Source organism: Sapajus apella, unplaced genomic scaffold (assembly GCF_009761245.1).
Source record: "Sapajus apella isolate SASKATOON/1434 unplaced genomic scaffold, GSC_monkey_1.0 scaffold222, whole genome shotgun sequence".
Lineage (NCBI taxonomy): Eukaryota > Metazoa > Chordata > Mammalia > Primates > Cebidae > Sapajus > Sapajus apella.
In genome coordinates, this window is record NW_022437162.1 from 312,771 (window position 1) to 336,530 (window position 23,760).

The window sequence follows — 23,760 nt, forward strand, 5'->3', positions numbered from 1 at the left end:
TCTTAAAAAAAAAAAAGGCCTTTTCCTGGTTTTTAGTTATTTTCTATCCCTTGACTTTGTAGTATCTCACAAGATTTATCTTTTGGCTCACTGTTCTTTCTACTTAGGTGGGGACCAAATCTGTATCTTAATCCCTGATTTCTCACTGTGGCTCTAATCTCCAATCTTCAGTTGTCTACCGAATCATCTCTGGAAGACATTTAATATGGCAAAAACCTAAGTCATCATCTTCCAAAAAAATCAAAGAATGGCCTTTCCTTTTGAGCCAGTGTGGAAGGCTTAATCAGAGCTAGAGTGCAGCCCAGGGCTAAAAATGGCAGAAGAGATTTTTTAAGCAAATAAAAATTAATAAAACAGTCACACAAAAGGAACAATCAGAAGTCAGGATCAGTTTACTGGGTGGGGCAGGAGGAAACACAATGAGGAAGAGAGGGTGGAGCAATAACAATGAACAGGAATTGAGGTCGGGAACATGGGAAATTTAAGGCAGGTCACAAAGTTCAAGTTTAAAAAAAGTGGAAATAAGAGGTAAGAGGTTGGAGACAGTACCACAGCTCAAGTCCTTAGGCTTGTAAATGTCAAGAGAACCCTAAAGACATGGAAGGTTTGGGCCTAAAAATGCATAGTGACATGTTTTTCCACTCTTTCTTCAAAATATAAAAGCTCCTAGTTTCCATGGAGAGTCTGCTAAATTTCTTGAAGTTTCTGACCCAAATAAATTATTGCTCATGAAAATTTCCATGATCATGAATGACCTTACAATAGAATTTTAGAAAGCTACTTCTTAACAGCTTTATTAATAACATGAATATACCATACCATAACATTCTTCTGATACAGTTTGGATATTTGTCCCCTCCAAATCTCATGCTGAAATGTAATCCCCAGCACTGAAAGCAGGGCCTGGCAGGAGGTAACTGGATCACCATCCCCTTGGTGATAAGGTGAGTTCTCAGTTCACATGAGATCTGGTTGTTAAAAGTATCTGGCATCACCTCCCTCTCCCTGTTGCTCCCATGTCCGCCATGTGACATCCCTGCGCCCACCTAGCCTTCCACCAGAATTGTAACCTTTCTAAGGCCTCACCAGAAGCCAAGCAGATATTGGTGCCATCCTTGCTGTACAGCCTACAGAACTATGAGCCAATGAAACCGCTTTTCTTTAGAAATTACCCAGCCTCAGGTATTTCTTTGTAGCAATATAAGAACGGGCTAACACGTTTCATTGTGAGTAGTTTTAGCAAATTTAGAAAGCTGTGCAAATGTCACTATAATCTAGCCTGAGAACATTTCCATCACCACAAAACTTCCCCTGTGCGTGTCTGCAGTGAGCCCTTGCTCCTATTCCTCGTCCAAGGCAGCCACTGATCTGCTTTCTGTTTCTGAAGATACAGGCTTACCTCAGAGACATTACAGATGAGGTTCCAGACCACTGAAATACAGTGAAATTGTATTGCAAAAGCAAATCACCAATTGTTTTTGTTTCCCAGTGCATATGAAAGTTATGTTTACATAGACTGTGGTCTATAAGTGTGCAATAGCATTATGTCTAATAAAAGTACACACTTTCATCTTAAAAACAGTTTATTGGTAAAAAGTGCTAACAATCATCTGAGTCTTCAGAGTTGTAATCTTTTTGCTGGTGAAGGGTCTTGCCTCAGTGTGGATGGCTGCTGACTGATCAGGGTGGTGGTTGCTGAAGATTGGGGTGGCTGTGGTGAGTTCTTAAAATAAGACAACCATAAAATTTGCTGCATGGACTGACTCTTCCTTTCACAAAAGATTTCTCTGAAGTATGCAATGCTGTTTGATATTTTACCCACACTAGAAATGTCTTAAAAAATTGGAGTCTATCCTCTCAAACCCTTCTGTTGTTTTATAAACTACTAGGTTTGTGTACTATTCTAAATCTTTTTTGTCATTTCAACGCATTCACAGTGTCTTCATCAGTAGTTTCTGTATGAAGAAACTACTCGCTTTGCCTATCCATAAGAAGTTCAAGTTTGATCACGAGATTGCGGCAATTCAGCACTATTTTCAGGTTCCATTTCTAATTCTACTTCTTTTACTATTTCTATCACATCAATAGTTACTTCCCTAACCAAAGCCTTGCACCCCCTCAAAGTCATCCATGAGGGTTGGAATCAACTTCTTCCAAATCCCTGTTAACGCTGATATGCTGACCTCCTCTCAAGAATCACAAATGTATCTCAATGGCATACAGAATGGTGCATCCTTTCCAGAAGGCTTCCAATTTACTTTGTGTAGATCCATCAGAGGAATCACTAGCTATGGAAGTCATAGCCTTACAAAATGTGTTTCTTAAACAATAAGACTTGAAAGTCAAAATTACTCCTTTACCCATGGGCTACAAAATGAATGCTGTGTTAGCAGGCATGAAAACAACGGTCATCTCCCCGCACATCTCCACCATGGCTCTTGCATGACCAGATACACCGTCAATGAGCAAACATCTTTTGAAAGATACCCTTTTTTTCTGAGCATATGGTCTCAACAGTGAGCATAAAATACCCAGCAAACCATGCTGTAAACAGACGACCTGTAATTCAGGCTTTGCTCTTCCATTTCTAGAGCACAGGCAGAGCAGAGTTAGTCTTAAAGGCCCTAATATTTTCAGAATGGGGAATGAGCACTGGCTTCAACTTAAAGTCACCAGATGCATTTGCCCCTAACGAGAAAGTCAACCTGTCCTTTGAAGCTTTGAATTCAAGTACTGACTTCTCCTTTCTACCTATGAAAATCCCAGATGGCACCTTCTTCCAATAGAAGGATGTTTTGCCTCCACTGAAAACTAGTTTAGCATAACTACCTTCTTCAACGATCTTAGCTAGATCTTCTGAAAAACTTGCTGCCGCTTCTACATCAGCATTTGCTGCTTCACCTTGCACTTTTATGTTATAGAGATGGCTTCTTTTCTCAAACCTCATGAACCAATGTCTGCTAGCTTCTATCTTTTCTTCTGTAGCTTTCTCACTTCTCTCAGTCTTCATGGAATTGAAGAGAGTTAGGGCCTTGCTCTGGATTAGGCTTTGGCTTAAGAGAATGCTGTGGCTGGTTTGATCTTCTGTCCAGACCACTTGAGCTTTCTCCATATCAGCCATAAGGCTGTTTTGCTTCCTTATCATTTGTGTAGTCACCGGAGTAGCACTTTTAATTTCCTTCAAGAGCTTTTCTTCTGCATCCACAACTTGGCTATTTGGTGCAAGAGGCCTAGCTTTTGGCCCCTCTCCACTTTTGACATGCCTTCCTCACTAGGCTTAATCCTTTTTAGCTTCTGATTTAAAGCAAGCAATATGAAACTCTCAGTTGAACACTTAGAGAATGTTGTAGGGTTATTAATTAGCCTCATTTCGATATTGTTATGTCTCAGGGAATAGGGAGGCCTGAGATGAGGGAGAAAGGTGGGGGAATGGGTGGTCAGTGGAGTAGTGAGAAGATACAAAACATTTATTAGGTTCACCATCTTATATGGGCATGATTTGTGGCACCCGAAAACAATTGCAATAGTGACATCAAAGATCACTGATCACAGATTACCATAACAGATATAATAATCATAAAAAAGTTTGAAATATTTCAAGAATTACCAAAATGTGACACAAAGAATGAAGTGAACACATGTGGTCGGAAAAATGGTGCTGATAGACTTGCTCGACACAGGGTTTTCATAAACCTTCAACTGGTAAACAGTACACTGTCTGCAAAGCACAATAAGGCAAAGCACGATAAAACAAGCTATGCCTGTAATTTACCTTTTCTGGAAATTTCATATATATGTAATCATACAATATGTTGTCTCGTCTGTTTTTAATATAGCATGTTCAGTTCATCCTTGTTGTAATATTGATGTAATTCAAAATAGTGCAGCAGTTCCTTTTCATTGCTGAGTAATATTCCATTATATGGATATATGACATTTTTGTTATCCATTAATCAGTTGGTGGACATTTGAATTGTTTCCAATTTTTGACTACTATAAATGATGCTGCCGCTATTATTTATATACAACTCTTTGTGTAAACATGTTAATTTTTCTTAGGTAAATACCTTGAGTGAAACTGCTGGATCACGAGGTAAATTTATGTTTAACTTTTTAAGAAACTGCCAGACTGTTTTCCAAAATGGCTGTACATTCCTACCAGCAATCTGTAAGTTTCCTATATAAAGTTTCTCCACATCTTCACCAACATTGTTATAGTCTTTTTGAGTACAGTCATCTTAGTGGGTGTGAAATGGTGTTACTGTGATTTTACTCTGCATTTCCCTGATGGCCAATGACATTTAGCATCTTCTCAGGTGCTTATTAGCCAACTGTATATTTTCTTTGGTGAACTGTCTATTCATATCATTTATTAATTTCAATTGGGTTGTCTTCTAATTATTTAGTTATAGGAGCTCTTTATATAAACTAGGTACAATTCATTAATCAAATATATAATTTGTAAATATTTTCCTCTAATCGGTGGCTTTTTAAAATTTTTAAATATTTTATTTAAAAAAAAAGTTTTTAAAAGCAAGAGGGAGAGAAAACATCAGTGGCTGCCAGGGGTGGGGAAGAGAATAATTGTGAGGGGGTAGAGGGTATATTTTGGGTGATGCAACTGTTTTGTGTATTGATTAGTTATATAACTTGCATTTTTTAAAATTCACCGATTAGATATTAAAAAGGGTGACTACTGTATGTAAATCATAACTTTCTTTTTTTAAGAGAAAGATACTGAAAAGACAGGAGCCAAATATTTTCCTTATGTAAAAAAAATATAGGGTTTATGTTTTTTTCTGGTAGACAGTAGCAACAATTACTGGGGAATTAAAGAACAGTAAGATGAGAGATATCTTCTATATCCAAAAGGTAAAAAAGAAAAATTAAGAACAATATGCTTATGCAGAAGTAATTTTTTTTTTTTTTTTGACACAGTCTCACTGTCACCAGGCGCCAGGCTAGAGTGCAGTGGCACAATCTCGGCTCACCGCTCACTGCAACCTCCACCTCCCGGGTTCAGGCAATTCTCCTGCCTCAGAAGTAATTTCTTTTTGTATTTGATTTGATAATTTGACTTGTAATTTTTCTCTTGGAAGAAAACTGTTAGAAATGCTTGTTTTCAAATTTCACAAAATTCTCAGGTAGTAAGCAAGCATTAGAACAATAGAGGGCGCTATAACTAGTTCCATACAGCATTTTAGTGTAGAAATATGCACAAATCTTTAATAGGAAAGTATATTTGTTTAGAGAAAAAAAATTAATATTTGGACAAATAGTCAAATTTGTATAAATAGTACAATTCAAATGTAACACATTACCTATAAACTATGTATTTTGCTAAATAAGTTGTTTACAATAATTTCAAAGTATACATATGTGGATGTATTAGTCCGTTCTTATGCTGCTAATAAAGACCCATCTGAGACTGGATGATTTATAAAGGAAATAGGTTTAATTGGCTCACAGTTTAGCATGACTGGGGAGGTCTCAGGAAACTTACAATTGTGGCAGAAGGGGAAGCAAACACATCCTTCTTCACAGAGCAGTAGCAAGAAGAATGAGTGCCCAATGAAGGGGAAAGCCCCTTATAAATCCATTCATAAATGGATTTCTCAGGAGAGACATCCTTAGAACTCACTCACATCACGAGAACAGGATGGGGGAACCTGCCCCCGTGATTCAATTATCTTCACCTGGTCCCTCCCATGACATGTGGGGATTACAGGAACTACAATTAAAGCTGCGATTTTGGTGGGGACACAGCCAAACCATATCAATGGATTTGCACAACTGATATTTAGAAGCTCTTCAAATCTATTTGTAAATTTAAAAGTTAAGCAGAATCATCTCTGTCATGCAGTTTGGAACTGCAGCAGATCAACTGCCAGTGCCTGCCTATGTGGGCAATGTTCTTGGTGACCCCCAAGTGCAGTGTGGGCTCATCAAAGAGAGGCTGCTCTCTGGGTTCTTCCTCTTTGGCTACTTGTGGTGTCAGCGCATGAGATGCTCTGTCTTATCCATGAAGGGACACAACCTGCTGGACATGAAAAAGTGAGGAGACTAAACATGCAGTCTTTTGCTTACTTCTAAGCAACGGAGCTAATCTAGACAGGTCCACAGCAGACTGATAAAGCATTTCACTTTTTTTTAGTATTCACCTTCATCAACTCACTTTTACCATCATAGTCATTCCCTACCCCCAACCTCTTCTTCTTTTCTCTTTTCCTCTTTAAGAACTTTCAGGTATTTACCAGTGAAAACCTTCTTTGGCAATAATAAACCTTCAAGAAACTGAAAATTTTCTGATTCCTCAGCTGTATTTGCTAAATCACTGTTAGTGCTTTCCTCCTTCCACTGTCATGTCTGTAGGAATAGGTGGCTAGAGATTTAAAGAGTTTCGTGGCCTTGGCCGGGAGCACCAGCACTTCCAGGTTGATGCTTAACACCATGGGGGAGCTCTTCATAATGACTGGATGTGGGACAGGTACAGCAAGAGGAGCCACTGCTCCCTGTGCTTGTCTTTGCCCACAACCTCATCTCCCACTTTTCCGCCCCTCCCATGTGGGTGGCAGCTGGTGCCCCACCATGAGGTGGCTCTCAATTTTCATTTTCTTAATGGTGTTGTTAATGCACAAAAGTTTTAAATTTTGGTAAAGTCTAATTTACCAATTTCTTCTCTTATGGATCATGCTTTTGTATCTAAAAACTGTTCACCTAACCCAAGATCATGAACATTTCTCCTATGGTTCTTTAAGAAGTTTTACAGTTTTAGGTTTTACTATCTATTATCTATTTTGAGTTAATTTTTGCATATGGTATGAGGTAAGGCTCCAAATTCATCTTTTTCATATGAATATTTTACTTTCCCAGTACCCTTTGTTGAAATTATTCTTCTTTCCTGATTAAATTTCCTTGGCACTTTTGTTGAAAATTGAAGGCCAGGTGCGGTGGCTCATGTTTGTAATCCCAGCACTTTAGGAGGCTGAGACGGGTGGATTATGAGGCTAATAAGCCTATTTGAGAACAAGCGTGACCAACATGGTAAAACCCCGTCTCTACTAAAAATACAAAAATTAGCTGGGCATGGTGGTGCACGCCTATACTCCCAGCTACTCAGGAGGCTGAGGCAGGACAACCACTTGAAACCCAGGAGCCGGAAGTTGCAGTGAGCAGAGATCACACCATTATACTCCACCCTGGGTGACAGAGCGAGACTCCCTCTCAAAAAAAATATTTTTTAAAAAGATAAAAAATAAATATGAAAGTTCATTTCTGGACTCTCAATTCTGTTTCATTGATCTACATGTCTATCTTATGCCACTGAGTACTGTAAAATTTAAAATTCAGTAGTGTAAATGTTTCAATTTTGTTCTTCCTTTTCAAAACTGTTTTAGCTATTCTGGTCTCTTTGCATTTCCATATACATTTTAGGATCAGCTTGTCAATGTACTGCTGGGATTCCAATTGGGATTGTATTAAATCTATAGATCAATTTAAGAAAAAAGTGCCAACTTAACACTAAGCGTTCTTCTAATCCATGAACATTGAACACCTCTCATTTATTTTAGATCTTTAATTTCTTTTAGCAGTGTTTTTTAGTTTTCTATGTACAAGTCTTGCACCTCTGTGTTTTAAACTGATTCCTAAGTATTTTATTCTTTTTGATGCTATTGCGAATGAAATGGTCTTAATTTCATTTTTGAATTTTTTTCCCAGTATATACAAATACAACAAATTTTTGTATATTCATCTGTAAATTGTATCCTGCCTGTAACTGAACTTGTTTATTACTTCTAATAGGGAGTGTGTGTGTGTGTGTATGTCTGTGGGGGTGGGTATTTTTCAGGATTTTCTACATACAGGATCACATCATCTGGAAATAAAAAAAATTTTGCTTCTCCCTTTCAAAGCTACATGCTGATCTATCTTGAAGTCTATAGTGGGTTCTTTCTTCTGCCATCTCAAATCTGTTATTGAGTTACTCTAGTGAATTTTTCATTTCAGTTACTGTATTTCCATTTGATTTTTAAAATAAATTCTCGAGTGTCTTTATTTGTTGAGCCATTGTTGTTATACTTTCCTTTAATCCTTTAAGCATGGTTTTCTTTAATTCCTTGAACATGTTTTAGCTGCTCTGAAGTATCTGTCTGCATAGTACATCTGAGCCCATTCAGAAACACTCAGTTTCTACTCACTGTTTTTCCCCCTAAGTATTGGTCACCCTTTCCTTTCTTTAAAAATCTTGTAATTTTTTAAGCCTCAATTTTTGGTACAATATTGTACTAACTCTGGATTTTGACATTCTTCCCTCAGGATTTTGTTCTTGATGTGGTTTTCTTTATTCGTCTACAAACTTGCCTAAACTAAATCTGTGGAATTCATCTCCTTCATAGTGCATGGCTGCTTGTCTCTCTGCTTAATTTTTTAAAACATATTTTCATTTTCATATTTAAACCTAATTTCTTGGGGTCACTCCCATGTCTGCAGAGCTTAGTGGTCAGCCAATAATAAGTCAGTGGTTATGCTCAAATACCCTAAGCTAATAAAGCTTTTACCCTCTGCCCTTGGGTCTATGGTTGGGTTGGAAGAGCCCACCTCAGCAGTTTTCAAGTCTGCCCTGGCATTTATTTTCTGCCAGGCCTTTTTGCATCTCCTCTGCATATGTGCAGACTTCACAGTCATCCAGGGTGTATAGTTAGCTTGAGCCCTCTCTGTTGTCTCCTGTTTGTGTTTTAAGCATTTTCGTGTTTGTGTTTTAAGCATTTTCGTGAGTTTATCAAGGCTCCCTATCACTGCGTCATTTTCCTAAATCTCCCTGGTAAATTTCTGGCTAGTCTGCTAGTCTGTTGGCCCCAACTAAGAATGTAACCTCAGGCACACTGAGTTGCTAGCTAGCCTTTCTTGTCTGTTTTCGAGATGGCTACTGTTACTCATAATGTCGGTGGGCACAGGGCTTTTCACATTCCATTTCATATTAAGCAGGCCCACTCCATCCGTGAAACTGAAGTTTTTATGGCTTTCCTTACCCTTGTGGAACTACTGTGCTGAGTTGGCAGGTGGGGGATGGAAGAATCCCCAGGCAGAAACACCACAAAATCCTAATTAGCTTACTTGGAGCACTATAGATTTTCTATGATTAAATGATTCTCAATTTGTTGAGTGTCTTTTACCAATTTTCAGAGTCCTAAAGTTGCTGTTTTTGACAATTTTGTCTAGTTCTATTGTTGTTTTTTGGAAAGGGAATTAGTCCAGCTCTCACTCTGTTCTTTTGGTAGTCTACCTTTAGAACTATTTTTAAAAGCTATTTTTCATTTTTCATACTCAGCTGGTAATCAAGGTCTGCTGATTCTCTGCAATGGCTCTCTGGGAGAGACGCTGCTTTTCTTGTCATTTTCAGAGTCACACCCATCAAGGTGATCAGTATCCATTCCGAAATTCCTATGATAGAAGCCTTACTCCTCATCAGTCAGTCCTGCATCTGGCTGTTAGATTGATCTTATAGACACCTGCATAATCACAGCCCTTGTTCCTGAATAAAGAATGACTTTGTTGCAAAGAACATAAATTTCATACTGCTCAGCCTACCTTTCATGAATGTATTCAACTGCCTTGATCTCATGTACAATCATTTATGTCTGGAGCTCCCACCAAGCTGAGTTTTTCTATCCCCACATATTCTTCGTCAACTTCCATTTTTCTACCTTTTCTCATGCTGTTCCCCCATGTGGAATATCCTTATGATTTGCCTTTCAATTTTTGGTCCATCAACTCCTAAAAGAAGCTTAATCAGATTAATTCTTAAGTTCTTGATCATTCCTATACTCCATAGCACTTCAATATTCACATGCAGATTTTTAAAACATTTTTGGCACAAAATCATATTGGTTTGCAATTGGTCCTCAATTGCTTTCTGTATATGTTTTATTTTTTTCTCCAATTTTTTTTCTAAGACTTTGTTTTTTAGAATAGTTTTTAGGTTTATGCAAAATTGAGCACAAGTTACAGAAAACTCTCAAATAACTCTTGTCTCCAACTTTTAATTATATTTAATTTAGGACTTCCTTTACTTACAAAATAGAAAATACTTCTTAGCATCTAGTACAGTGGTGGACATGTAGGTGGTGCTTAAAACATGACTGTCGAGTGAATAAACTGTTTCTTTATCTTCAATGAAAATTCTCAAAAATCTTTGAAAATGAACACTTTTGGATTTTTTTTTCTTGAATAACTCTTACATATACCTCTGCAAGTAGTAGTATTAAAACTATTTAATAGCGTGGCATGAAAACAGACAATAAAATTGGACAACAAGAAAGATTCCTGAAAACAGCTGGGCCAAATAATGACATATTAGTTCCTAGACCATGGGAAGTCCCGGAGGTCCTGGACATAAGGCCATGATGGCAGGGGGTGAAGAATGAGGCAGCAGCTATTTGCCAAGTGGTATAAAAGCATTTAAACAATTGGCACAACAGTATCAGTGGACAGATTGAATGTCAGTTCTGCCAGCAAGTAGACTGATACTTTCTGGATTTCATAATGGCTATAGAATATCTGTAAAGTGGAATTCTGTCAACCTTCAGCAGTTTTGGATTTGGAGAAAAATATGAGAGTAAGTCCCTGAAATGTAAAGTGCAGACAAGAATAGTCATAAGCCAGTGTCAAGCATCAGCTAAACAGCACAAGATCACAGAGTACAAAAGTACCTGTAGGCCAAGACAAACCCTAGGGAAGTAACCGGAAGTCAGAGTTCAAATTAAGTAGGTGGAACAAGCCAAACAGTAAGGAAATTCTAGGTGAGGATCCCAGCAAACAGTTGTCTAGGAAGCAGAAATGTATCAACAAGGTGACTCTGACCTCAAGGCAACCTTCTCCCTGAGCTGAAAAAATTTCTTTTTTTCAGACAGGGTCTCACTCTGTCGCCCAGGGTGGAGTGCAGTGGTGCAATCACGAGGCTCACTGCAATCTCCACCTTCCAGGCTCAAGCAATCCTCCCACCTCATCCTTCTGGGTAGCTGAGACTACAGGTACACATCACCACATTCAGCTTTTGAAAAAAATTTATTTCAGGCTTCACAACGTTGACCAGCCTGGTCTCAAACTCTTGGGCTCAAGCTATATGCCTGCTTTGGCCTCTCAAAATGCTGGGATTACAGGTGTGAGCCACTGTGCCTGGCCTGAAGAACTTCTTATATTTCTTATGTTTCTTATGGCAGGAACCTATGTGAAGGCGTGACCTCTCTGCAGGTTAGGTTAGATAAGCCAAGGAGGAAGCCCATCAGTCTTTTAGAGTAAGACATTTAAATGTGGGTCTTGATAGCGCAGTGACTCTTTTTTGTGTGTTTTTTTTGGAAATAGGGTCTCACTCTGTCACCCAGGTTGGAGTGCAGTGATGTGATCACAGCTCATTGAAGCCTCGAACTCTCAGGCTCAAGCAATCCTCCCACCTCAGCCTCTGGAGTAGCTGGGACTACAGGCACACACCAGCACGCCTGACTAATTTTTTGGTATTTTCTGTAGAGATGGGGTTTTGCCATGTTGCCCAGGTTAGTTGTGAATTACTGGGCTCAAGCAATCTGCCCGCCTTGGCTTCCCAAAGTACTGGGATTACAGGCCACCAGCCACTATGCCCGATTCTAGAGCAGTGATTCTTCTTACCCAACAGTAGAGACCCTGACCTAGGTTTGCTGTTAGCAACCTGTTTCATCTACGTTATCACTGTTTCATCTGTGAAGCGTAACAGAAGACATTTTTTAATCACTACCTTGCCCTTAAAATTTAAATTCACATATGTTAAATATTTGGGGGTTTAAAAATGCCTTTAAATTTCTTCCATCAGAGGATACAAAAGAGAAGCCAATTAACTACAGAGTATTAAAAAAATATGCAATCTGAAAAGGCATTCAGTGCCAACTCAGAAACGAAGAGAGCAGGCCAAATAACTATTAGCAATGAAAGAATAATATTGAAAATTTTGAAAAATAACCAGTAACTGGTTTGCCTAAAGAGGAATTTTGGACATGGGGAGAGGCATGATTTAATTGAAGGTGTATTGCTAAGGGAGAGAAGGTTACCGCTTTTCAGTTTTAAATAGTGTAATAAATCATACACAACACCATAATTTAAGTTTATGAGGAAGGTAATACTCTTTAGGTTGTAAAAGTGACCTCCAGTGGGCAATAATGCTCTCAATTCCGTGGCCTAGGGAACTATATTCCATTGATCGTCACTTAAAAAAAGTCTATATAGGCAACAGTTTTCCACTGTAACCTTCACATCTATTTAGCCAATTATACACATATGGCATTTATTGGTTTAATAATATATCTGGTTTGATTCATTAGTAGTGAACTGTTAACAGAAAGGTTTTTAGAATATTTCCCCAATGATCTTCAAATCAACATCAAACACAGTGACATTCAGAATAGTAGGAATAGTAAATTCCTACCTAAATATTTTTAATTTAGAGGAGACACTGAGAATTAGAATACTGAATTTAAACAGAAGAAAATGGCCAGGCATGATGGCACATGCCTGTAATCCCATCACTCTGGGAGCCTGAGGTGGAAGGATCAATTGAGCCCAGGAGTTCTAGACCCAGCCTGGGGAACTAAAAAAAGAAATTAGCTTACTAGGCATACTGGCTTGTGCCTGTAGTCCCAGCAACTCAGGAGGCTAAAGTGAGAGAATTGCTTATGCTCAGGAGTTTGAGGTTACAGTGAGCTATGATTGTGCCACTGCACTCCACCCCGGGCAACAGAGTGAGTTCTTGTCCCAAAAAATAAACAAATAAAAATGAAGGAACTACCAATAAGGAGCATATGTGCAGGTCCAAAACTGAACAAAACTTACTAGAAAATCTAGAAAGCACTTTGGGTTCTATTTATACTTTGTCTTCTATGAGATCATGAACATAAAATTATCTTCAGAAGTAACCTGTTATGAAACATCAAGCTACAGATAAACTGAGGTACAGATTAAATAACCACATTTTAAGTCTTTTTTAATGTGATAAGTCAGGGTTTTTTAATCCTAAAATTTCACACTTTTTGCTGATTAAAATAGTTGTTATTCATTATTTCAGGTAAAAAAAGTGGAAGAAGGAAAGCAGTAAGTAAGTTCGTGGGTTTTGACTCTAGTCCAAAATTATTTTATAGCTCAAATTAGTAAGTCACTTATGTGCAAAATGTCATTGGATATATGCAACCTCTCAGAAATGTGGTCATGCTGTTCTAAGCATAAATGAAATTATAAGTCAGTTATAAAATACACAATATTCAATCTTCCCACCACCTTCCCCTATAACTTACTGTTGGTTCTGGAAACTGCTTATACATCTGAAATGAACAAAGTGAAAGATTCTGCTATGGAAATAGCAGAATATTCTTTATTACTTAAAAAAAAAAAGTTCAGCTCAGAAGTGTTTCTAAATGGAATTTCAGCAAGGAGAGAAAAGTAACCTTTGCCATAGGCAAACCCTCTTTTAGTGCTCTGATAAATACTAATGAAGAGTCTTATTTATTATTCCTTCAGAAAATAAAACTAGTTTCCACTGCAGAGTAAATAAACTCAAAACTCATAGTCACAACTAATTGTGCTATAAAATGGGCAATATTTCCAGAAAACTGGCTTCTTTCCAAAAGAGAATGGACTGTGAATAACCATGTTTAAGGAAATATTTGATACAAAATTCAGAAAGAGAATGCTTAAGGCTTCTTCCTTCTAATCCTAGGATTGAACTGGCAAACTTTTCCTGTAAAAAGACAGTAAATTAGGATTTGCAGGCAATAAGGTCTTTGTCATAACTACTTATCTGTCATCATAGTGTGAAAGTGGCCACAGGCAATATCAAAATCAATGGTTGTGGCTGTGTCCCAGTAAAGCTGTATTTATAGGCACTAAAATTCAAATTCCATATAATTTTCACATGTTATGAAATATCATTTTTCTTGTGATATTTTTCAACCATTTCAAAATGTAAAACCCATTCTTAGTTCAGGTGGTGGGCTGAAACTGACTCACAGGCCATAGTTTACTGACTCTTATTTTTGACCAGAGTCTATTTATTTTTAGTCTATTATTTAGATAGAATAATATCTATCCAGTGGTGAGAAGCTCCTGTTGACTTTTCCTGCTGTAATATTTTTTTGAAGATATGATTAAATTCCTTAACTATAAGATATAATTTGTGTAAAATGAAAATTTTATATGATAAAGTTAAATGTCAGCAGAAGACATTTTATTTCTAAAATCAAGGGACAAGTTTCAGAGGGAGGACACATTTTGAAATATATAAAAAAAAAGTCAACAAATATGAAAGCACTTTCCCAAAACAAACATTAAAGTTGATGTTCTTTTTTAATATATCTCTCTTAGCACTCTAAGTCATAAAAAGTAAACAAAAATCAAGTTACATTTTGAATTTTGGCAGCTCCAGGACCTCCTGGAAGTTGCCAGCGGCAGTGATCATACGCAATCTTTCCATACCCCACAGCACTTGGCACTGCTGATGTACACAGCAAGCAAAGACACTGAAGTTCAAAACCTGCACTGAATCTACCTCAAACAAAGAATGCCAGGAATCACTGCAGTGGACCCTAGTATGATGACGTGGGATCTGTTATTATGCAATGTCAGTTAAGTATGTCTTTTATATTAGTAAAAAACTTCATTGTCTTGGTAAATTCTTGCTCAAACCTATGATGTTTGTGTCTCTTTAGACTCTGAGGAATGCAGTCACAAATGACACTATTTGGTGAATAGTGACTTGTATATTCCATTGCTAGAATAAGGAGGAAGCCCCTGGTATTTGAAGAAAGTAATTTAGGACACCATGAAAAATGTACTCATATGCAAAACAGGTTAGAACAATAAAAAGTTATAAACAGATAAAAGAACTAATGGAGATATAGGATGGACTCCTAAGGGCAGTTACATGTATTTAGAGTATGTGTCTACACTGAGATCAAGCTCTGGGATTCTTTCACAAAAAAGTGTCCTTACAAGGCCACCACTAGAGAAAGCTTACTAGGTCAAACATTCTATTTCTCTCACTAATTTTACCAAATGAATTCTACCAATCTAATTTTCTTAGAAATTAATTTAATCCCATCCTATAAACATATATCAAGTGCCTCTTAAGTGCAAAAGCATAAACACTGAGAATACTGAAGTGAATAAGACTCCGCCCTGGACCTCAAGGAGGTTACTGCCAGTGGGATAGACCAACATGAAAAAAATCATGTGAAACAGTTTGATAAGTGTCACAATGGGATAATGTACGAAGTACAGATAGAGCACAAAGGAAGCAGAGTTTTAACGCTCTCTTGGCTTAGGGAAGCCTACTGACTGGAGTGACATCTTGGTTGAATCTCATAGAACAGTTAAAATCCCCCTATGAGCAATGAGAGAATGGGCCAGGCAGAGGGAACAGCATACGCAAAGGTACAGATATCAGAGCATGAAATGCGGTAACTCAGGACCACTAGAGCATAAAGTGTGGGTGTAAGTACAGGGTGAATGGTAAAAGATGAGACTGGAGACACAGGCAAAGAACCAAATCATAATTTCCTGAGATTTCATCCTGTAGACTTGTGCATCCAACACCCATGTGGCTACTGAGCACCGGAAATGTAATAGTTTCTGATGTTCTATAAGTGTAAAATACATACCAGATTTCAAGTATGAAAGAATAGTATCTCAATAATCTTAAAAGTTGATGATATGCTGAAATGATACTTTAGATATATTGGGTTACATAAAATATTATTACAATTAATTTTAACTGTTTCTTTTGACTTTGTAAAATGTGGCTACCAGGAAATTTACAATTACATATGTGACACTTAATGTCTTATGTAGTAGTCCCTGTGGTTGATTCCTCAACAACTACTTAACCCCAAGCATTTAAACCAGAAGTGGTTACTTCTCTTGCCAGCAACTGGTGTAGAGATGGGCACATGACCAACCCAACCCAGGCTTATAAATTATGAGGGAAAGATAGCTGGAGGGGTTCCTGGTACAGACGTTTTTGCCCAGAACACAAGAAGGTCAGCTCTCTCCTTCTAGATGTGGTTATACTGCACATGACACAGAGAACTCCTGTGGCCATCTTTCTGAGTCAGAGGATGAAGTGGAGGATGGCAGAGCTAGGAAATGGGAATAACCTGAGTCCTTGTTGACATCATTGAGCTGTTTTATCAATCAACCCTGGAGCTCACCCTTCCTTTGAACTTCCTGCTACATGAGATACCAAAGTTCCTTATTATTTAAACCAGTATGAGTCAGGTTTTCTGTTACTTGTAGTCAAAAGCCTCCTGGCTGATATACTCCATTAGACTATAATTACCTCAAGGGCAAGGAGCACAGATACTATTACTTAAGACCATCTAGTATTGCAAAAGTTCTGTACATAGTCTACAATCAATATATTATTGTTGTGATAATATATATTGGGGTAATAAGTGAGAAAGTTGTCCCTCTCTTAGTTCTAAAATACCATTAGCTGGGAGACATTACAGCCTACTCATGCAAAGAGACTTTTAATTAATCAGAGAATAACCTATAAGCAGAACTTAATAAAAAATAGAATACCCATTAGATTTGTAAATTGTTATACTTCATGCACATCCTTTCATTAAGAGGCCTGACTTGAATTCTAGTCAAAGCATGCACATTGGAAACAATTCAGCTTAATTTTAGTAATCTGAACATAAACTCTTAAAGGTGATTTAGGAAATATACAACCTCTAGAGTTTACACCTCATTGTTCTGAATATTAAGCAAAATAATATATGGAGAACCTAGCACAATATCTAGCATATGGTAAACATACTACATATAGATTTGGTTCTTATTTTCCCTCGTAGAATTGCTTCGCAGCTTATAATGATTCAACTTATGATTTTTTGACTTTAAAATGGCGATACACATTCAGTAGGAACTATATTTCCAATTTTGATTTTTCCTGGGCTAGTTATATGCATCTCATACTCTCTTGAGATGCTGGGTGGCAGCAGCAAACTGCATCTTCCAGTCAGTCACTTGATCATGAGAAAAACAGCTAATGAGGTAGGCTAGGCTAAGCTATGACATTCAGTAGGTTAGGTGCATTAAATGCATTTTCTACTTAATAATATTTTCAACTTAGATGGGTTGAAGAGCATTTGTAATGTATAAAATATGCAGTCATTTACTCTATGTGGTAATCTTGCTTTTGTTGACTAGAAGTCAGATTATGGCAAATACTAATATATATATGTTAAACTTCACTGGCTAGTTAATGCTTGGTTAGGCGGTTGATTTACTAACTCATTCTTCCATTTATATGAAGCAAGTAAGTTCAAGATTAACCTCAACACAATAAGGTAGGCAGCCAAAAACTACAAACTCTAAACTAGAAGCTATAGTGTTTTTACTAAGCTACACCTACTTAGCCAATCTTTGTGAGATTTGGTGATACTGACAATGTAATCAGAATGAAGATGAATAAAAAGAAAACAAAGATAGAGAAGAATGTTTATGACTTTGAGACTGTAAGTAGAAGGTGATTAATGCATTTAGAGGAGATAGACAGGAAAAGATACTCAGTAACATCTAAAAGTGATACAGAAAATGTGTCATGACAGAATCAAGAATAATACTTGCTGAGTTACACCAAGCTAGGAGATTACAAAACCCTCCTGCACTATTACTAAGAATGTGGCTTTTAATAACACACACTAACCAATACAACCAATTTCCAAATAGCATATGCTGAAAAATATTGAGCAAAACTTGCACTAGCTCAATCTTAAAAATAAATGATTGGCAAGTTCTAAATATCGTAAGACAACTGGCTCAGCAAGGACTAAAACTGTAAATCAGTGACCTTTGCATGCGCCGGTGTCTAAAGGAGTTTTCCCACACACACAGTTGCTCACGCTTAGCTCATGTTTGCTGAAGAAATCTGTATCTGAAAATTTAAGCTAAGTTTTTGTTCTGGACAATTAAACTAATTTGAATGTGAATTTCTAATACCACATTTGTTGTGATGAATAAGGTAAACACACATAGAGCATTCTCTCCAAGACACCACGGGGACCTCCAGGCAAACCCAGCCTGAATGACTGCCCACTGTCTAGGTAAGAGTTCAGGATTCTACAATGGGAAACTCTGGCCTACAGACCTCTTCCCTAAAGCCAGACAGAAAAGGGCTTAGACCACTTTTTGGAGACTAATAATTATTTTAAGAAGTCTGAAGCATGCCTTAACTAATCACTGGCATTTGGAGAAGCTCTAAACCAGGCTATGGGTTAAATTTAGTGCATTCCAAGGTAGAGCCAACATACCAAGAGAGCACAGGAGAGGCAAGAGGAGAGCATCCTTCACATTTCCTTGGAGTCAGGACTGCATGAGTAGATGATAAAGCAATGCATCTTTTTTTTTTTTTTTAAACATTAGGTTTAATCAAATATTATCTACATACAGCAAAATTTGCCCTTTTTAGAGTATAGTTCTGTGAGTTTGACAAATGCATAGTCATGTTTCTACCACCACAATCAAGATATAACACATTTCCATCACCTCCCAAAATTCCCTCATCATGCTTTGTAGTTAATCCCTCGCCATGCCCTAGCCCTCATCACCACTCATCTGTTTTCTATCCCTATAGTTTTGATTTTTCCAGAATGTCATATAAATGGAATCTATAGTATGTAGCCTTTTGAGTGATTTCTTTCACATTCCATCATGTAACTGACAACAAAGCCAGTGAGACTGGGATACAACTGCTGAACAGGAAGGGGTAGGAACTGAAGTTGGAGACGTGGAGGGGGCCAAATCATATAGGAGTTAGTGTGTCATAGCAAATCTTTTTGCATTTTATAGGTGTGATGGGAAGCCATTGGAAGGTTTTGTGTAGTTGAGTAATGTAATCTGATTAATTTTTCACACCTGTAATCCTCACACTTTGGGAGGCTAGGTGGGAGGATTCCCTGAGCCCGGGAGGCTGAGGCTACAGTGAGTTGTGATTGTGACACTGCACTCCAATCCATGTGACAGAGCAAGACAATATGTGAAAGAGATCACAGTAGAACAAAAGTAGAAAAACAGAGGCCAGTTTAGAGACTACTACAATCATCTGGGTTAAAAATGATAGTGACTTAAACTAGAATAGTAAAATTGGGGGCAGTGAGAAGTGGTCAGGTCAGAGACATTATTTAGAGGAAGAGATGCTGGGACAGGGTGTAGCATGTGAGGGGTCTAGGGGTTCAAGGAAAGCTCCAAGGATGGTCTGAGCAACAAAGTAATGGCAGTGACATTCACTGGGACAGAGGAAAAGACAGAGGAAGGAGGAGCAGGCATGGTAGGGAGAGGCAGAGAACAAGTTCCATAAATTTGGACGTCATCAGCATATAGATGGTACTGAATCCTTCCCCTGATCATTTTGCATATCTGTATCAACTTCTGATAGAGAAATTTCACTTAAGTCTCTGTTCTGTTACCTTTTAATACAGTAAGTGAATGCACCAGATAATATATTTAATCTCCACTAAGTTCCTAGAGTTAATTTTTTTTAAAATAAGAAAATAAGCTATAAGGCTCAAGTCTAGAGAGCTCTTCCATTTCTTACCTTCATTTTCTATGCAAGTAAGAACAACCTGAGTTTCATAAGAAGGATCACTTCCAAATTTCACATATTTTTTTTTTCTCAGAATACTAATTGTTTGTTCAACTCCATTGGCTCAAATGGATTATGAATAGAAACTATAAAAAATGATTACATTTTTTCTTGCTTTAAAATGTTTCCCTGTTAATTAGTATCATTTACAAATTAATGGGTGAAGAAGGCATTTAGTGGTCCAAGTTTTCCATCTTAGGAGATGAAGTTGATGCTGGTATGGCAAAGGAGTACCTTTTGCTTAGACAGGCCCTTGGGTTGAGGAGAGGGTAACATAATATAGAGAAGCCAGAGGGTGTGAAGTGGAGGTTTACTTTGTGTCTCTTTTCCCCAGGGAGCCTAATTATCCAAGTACAAGAGACGAGGGTGATCACACCACCAACTTTGCACCTTCTGGGCCACTACAACAGTGTTTGACATACGGGATTATTCCTGCCTGTCATTTATTCCGGCCATTTATTCACCTACCAATTTGACCATTTATTCATTTACCAATTCATCATCAACACATTTCCTGGAAGTTTCTTTTTTATCTTAAAATTTCATGCACATTCATAATCTATAACACAGTTGTATTTGCATTAATATAAAAAGTCTTAATTTATCATTGAGTGCAACTGGCAATCAGTTAGATATAGTATGAGACCACTATGTACAGTTGTGCAGGTATACACTGCACACCTCAATGGGGTACATTCACACTGCAGTTATTGTGGATTTGTTTATTACAAAACTTTTCTGGCAGACAGCAATAAAATGCCTTGAGGAAGAGGCACTGTTTTTTTCTAATCTGTAAAGGTGTCATATGGGTGAAAAGTAGCCCTGAACTTTGAGTACCTTGGCACACAAACTCGGCATAAGCCTGAACCAGCCTCATTATCTTATGTATGAAGAAGCCAAGTCCCGAAGAGGTGAAGAAACAAGGTCCCACAGCTAGTTCAAGGCAAAGCTGCATTTGACCCCAGTCTCCACTGGCACTCCAGTGCTTTTATAGTAACATGCCACCTCCGTGGGGGTTGCTCTTTTCAGATGTGTGGGTTACTGATATGCTCTTTCACTTCTTTGCTCAGCCTTAGAAGAGACCTTGGCAAAACAGGTATCCTATGTTGCTTTTGATATTTGCTTCTAACATGAGTGGATCCACAGATAGATATAAAATTAGCTACACTATACTTGCCTAGTATTCAAAGAGGTGAAGTTGCTAGACTGTAAGCTCCATGAGAGCAAGAACCATGTCTGATAGTCTCCTCATGTATCCTTAGCACCTAGCGTACAGTCAATTTACAGTTTATACAAGGAAACGTAATACTTTTCTGTAAGCTAATTTAGGCCATGCTCCTCAGGTTCCTACTGCACTCTCTTCTACAGCTAGAGCATATGTCAGTGTAAAAACCTGAGAAGCACTGGAGTGGTCTCTAAGTGGCTTTCCATATTAATATGCTACATTTGTTTATTTTTGGTTGGGCTCATTCAACCTGGGGCAAGAAGATCAGTTATAAAATCATAACACAGCACTGGAATGGATCTTGTAAGTCATCTGATCCAACTCCTTCATTTAACATAACCAGGAAACGCAGTTGCAAGGAGGTAACGGAATCCATCCAGGTAGCTGCAGCAAACCTATGCTATGGTTCATTCCTAAAACTCAGATTTTCTAACCACCAATTACTTGATCTTCCCTAAATATCACAATACTTCCCCACCAACCAACGAATAATGATTGGAAACAGTGTCACAGACATGATGAACTAGAAAGGTGTGTCCTTAAGAATGTTTTCCAAGGTCTTGTTTGAGTTGGATGATGATAAATCATGAGTTTGAGAAGATAGACTACTTATTCTTTCCAAGCAATAGGCACTACTGAGATAGAAGAAAAGAAGATTAGTTAGGTAAGACTATTAGAAATCCTCAAATGTACTGAAAAATGGATATAATACTGGATTATAGTTGTTCCGTACGTAAATGGTTAATTTAGAAAGCATAATTGATTAGTCATACAGCAAACTATGTATGTCTATTTACTCTGACTCCAAGCCAGAAATTCTATGATCTAGAACATTAAAGTGATGATTATTTTAATGAAAAATACATATTGTCTTGTAAACAGGATGTATCTCAAGCTACTATCTAAACAATAAAAGGAATTTGTTTACTAAGAAACAATACACTTCTCAGAGTTTTAGCTTATTTCAGAAATAAAACTTAAAATGTAAAAACAACATGGGAACTTCATTTCAATAATATTCCAAGTTACGGGATGAAGTTGATGGTTCTGAAAGTTTACACAACCGTAAACTGTATATATACAGTTTCATATAGAACTGTGTATCAGTCACGTGCTGCATGATGATGTTTTTGGTCAGTAACAGACCACAAATATCATGGTGCTCCCAGAAGATTACAATACCATATTCTTACTGTACTTTTCTATGTTTAAATATACAGATAGCATTGCATTATAATTGCCTACAGTATTCAGCACAGTAATATGCTGTACAGGTTTGTAGCCTGGGAGCAGGAGGCTCTACCATATAGCCTAGGTGTGTGGTTGGCTCTAGCGTCCAGGTTTGTGTTAAAGACATTCTGTGATGCTCACACGACAAAATCAACTGATGATACACTTCTCAGAACATATCCTTGTCAATAAGTGAGGCATCACAAAACTCTTTTCAACAAAATCAAATGAGTATACTACAGTGGGACTCCAGTGTTATCTATATCGTTTTGTTGACCCTTCCTCTCACATATAACTATTAAAGATAAAAATAACTTGTGGGACAACTATTTCTTTCTTATAAAATAATTCTATATTTAAAATAATAAAGAACTGTGAACAAGAAGCCTAAAATAATTTAAATCTCCTATGATATCAATTTCCCAACACAAATAGTTTTGATTTTTCAAGTCTAGCAGATAGTGCCAGCGAATAATGTATTAGGGAAAGCAAAGCTGCATGTGTGCACATAGCTTCCATTTTGATGGCCTTCCATTTCCGAGCTGGGCCATAACACAGCAAAATGGCGTGACATATGATACCTGATCATGGCTGGCTTCAATGGAGCTTCCAATAGCATGGAAAGTCATCTGCACAGGGGCTAATGTCAGACAGGTCACACACTCTTTGTCACTTTGTCTATCACAGTAGTGAACCTATAACAGAACACACGCAATCCACTGAACACCAGTTTCAAAGGCGACAAGATGCAATAGATCCTTTTTCAAAGGGTCTAGATTTCAGGAAAATTCAAATAACTTACAAAGAACACACTTTAAATATTTAAAACCTTACTGAAACCTATTAATCCATCTTAAGTCTTTTTGAGGATTTAAGAGAGTTTAGAAAATGCTATACAAAGTGCTTTACATTGCAGCTAGTAGAAAAATTCACAACTAAATGCCACACCTATCTTTAAGTCCAGATTTTTACAATGCATGATCCATAAAGGGCTCAAACATAAGCTTAAATCAAAGTTCATCTGATTCTAAGGTAACTTTGTCAACCTGAATTTTCCCTCCTCTTTGACTCCATGTGTATGTGACTGCCATATAATTGGTGGTGACACTCTTCTATTTCTCCAGTATAGTGCCTACAAAATCACTGTTGAGTATGTATCACTATATCATATTCTGTTTGAAATTTTGACATTACAATCAAACTGAATTAAATTGAAATGATTTGCAATATGCAGACTAGAATAAATGGTCACAATATTATCTTTCATTTAGTTAAATACAACTAACCATTATTACAACCACATGTAAGACACTTCACATCAGAAGCTGGCTATGTGGGGAAGGGGGAAGAGTGTGAGTCCATCTTCCCATTAAGAAAATTTCCATCTTTCCATTTATCTAGTGTCAAAAAAAAATCCAGGTTGTTAAAATTGTAAACTAATAAAGTAAAAAGAACATCATTTTTGTGATAAAAATTAATGAAAATATGCCTATAGAATAAAATGGGGTTCCTACTCATATTAAACTGGTTTTATTAGCTATAACTTGCTCAATTTGTTAAATGTGTACAGATTTGGGATAAAGGCTTAAGCGAAAGTCTTGAATTTGTGAGGAAGAAAATTAAAACACATACCTGAGTTAGT

The 23,760-nt window shown here is 37.4% G+C and overlaps 1 protein-coding gene across 22 annotated transcripts in view; it reads right to left on the bottom strand.

Annotated features, from left to right (window-relative positions):
• STAU2 (staufen double-stranded RNA binding protein 2) overlaps positions 1–23,760 on the bottom strand; it is a 342,658-nt gene that overhangs the window by 91,028 nt on the left and 227,870 nt on the right. For 16 of the 22 annotated variants that reach the window (XM_032271043.1, XM_032271042.1, XM_032271048.1 and 13 more), the window contains 2 exons: positions 22,700–22,813; positions 13,314–13,340 (listed from right to left, as the gene is read on the bottom strand). The exons of 3 other annotated variants lie outside the window; for them this stretch is intronic. In XM_032271043.1, coding sequence (XP_032126934.1) covers positions 13,314–13,340; positions 22,700–22,813 — 141 coding nt within the window. The remainder of the gene's footprint in view (positions 1–13,313; positions 13,341–22,699; positions 22,814–23,760) is intronic. 3 more of the 22 variants (XM_032271041.1, XM_032271044.1, XM_032271049.1) reach the window with 2 other exon arrangements.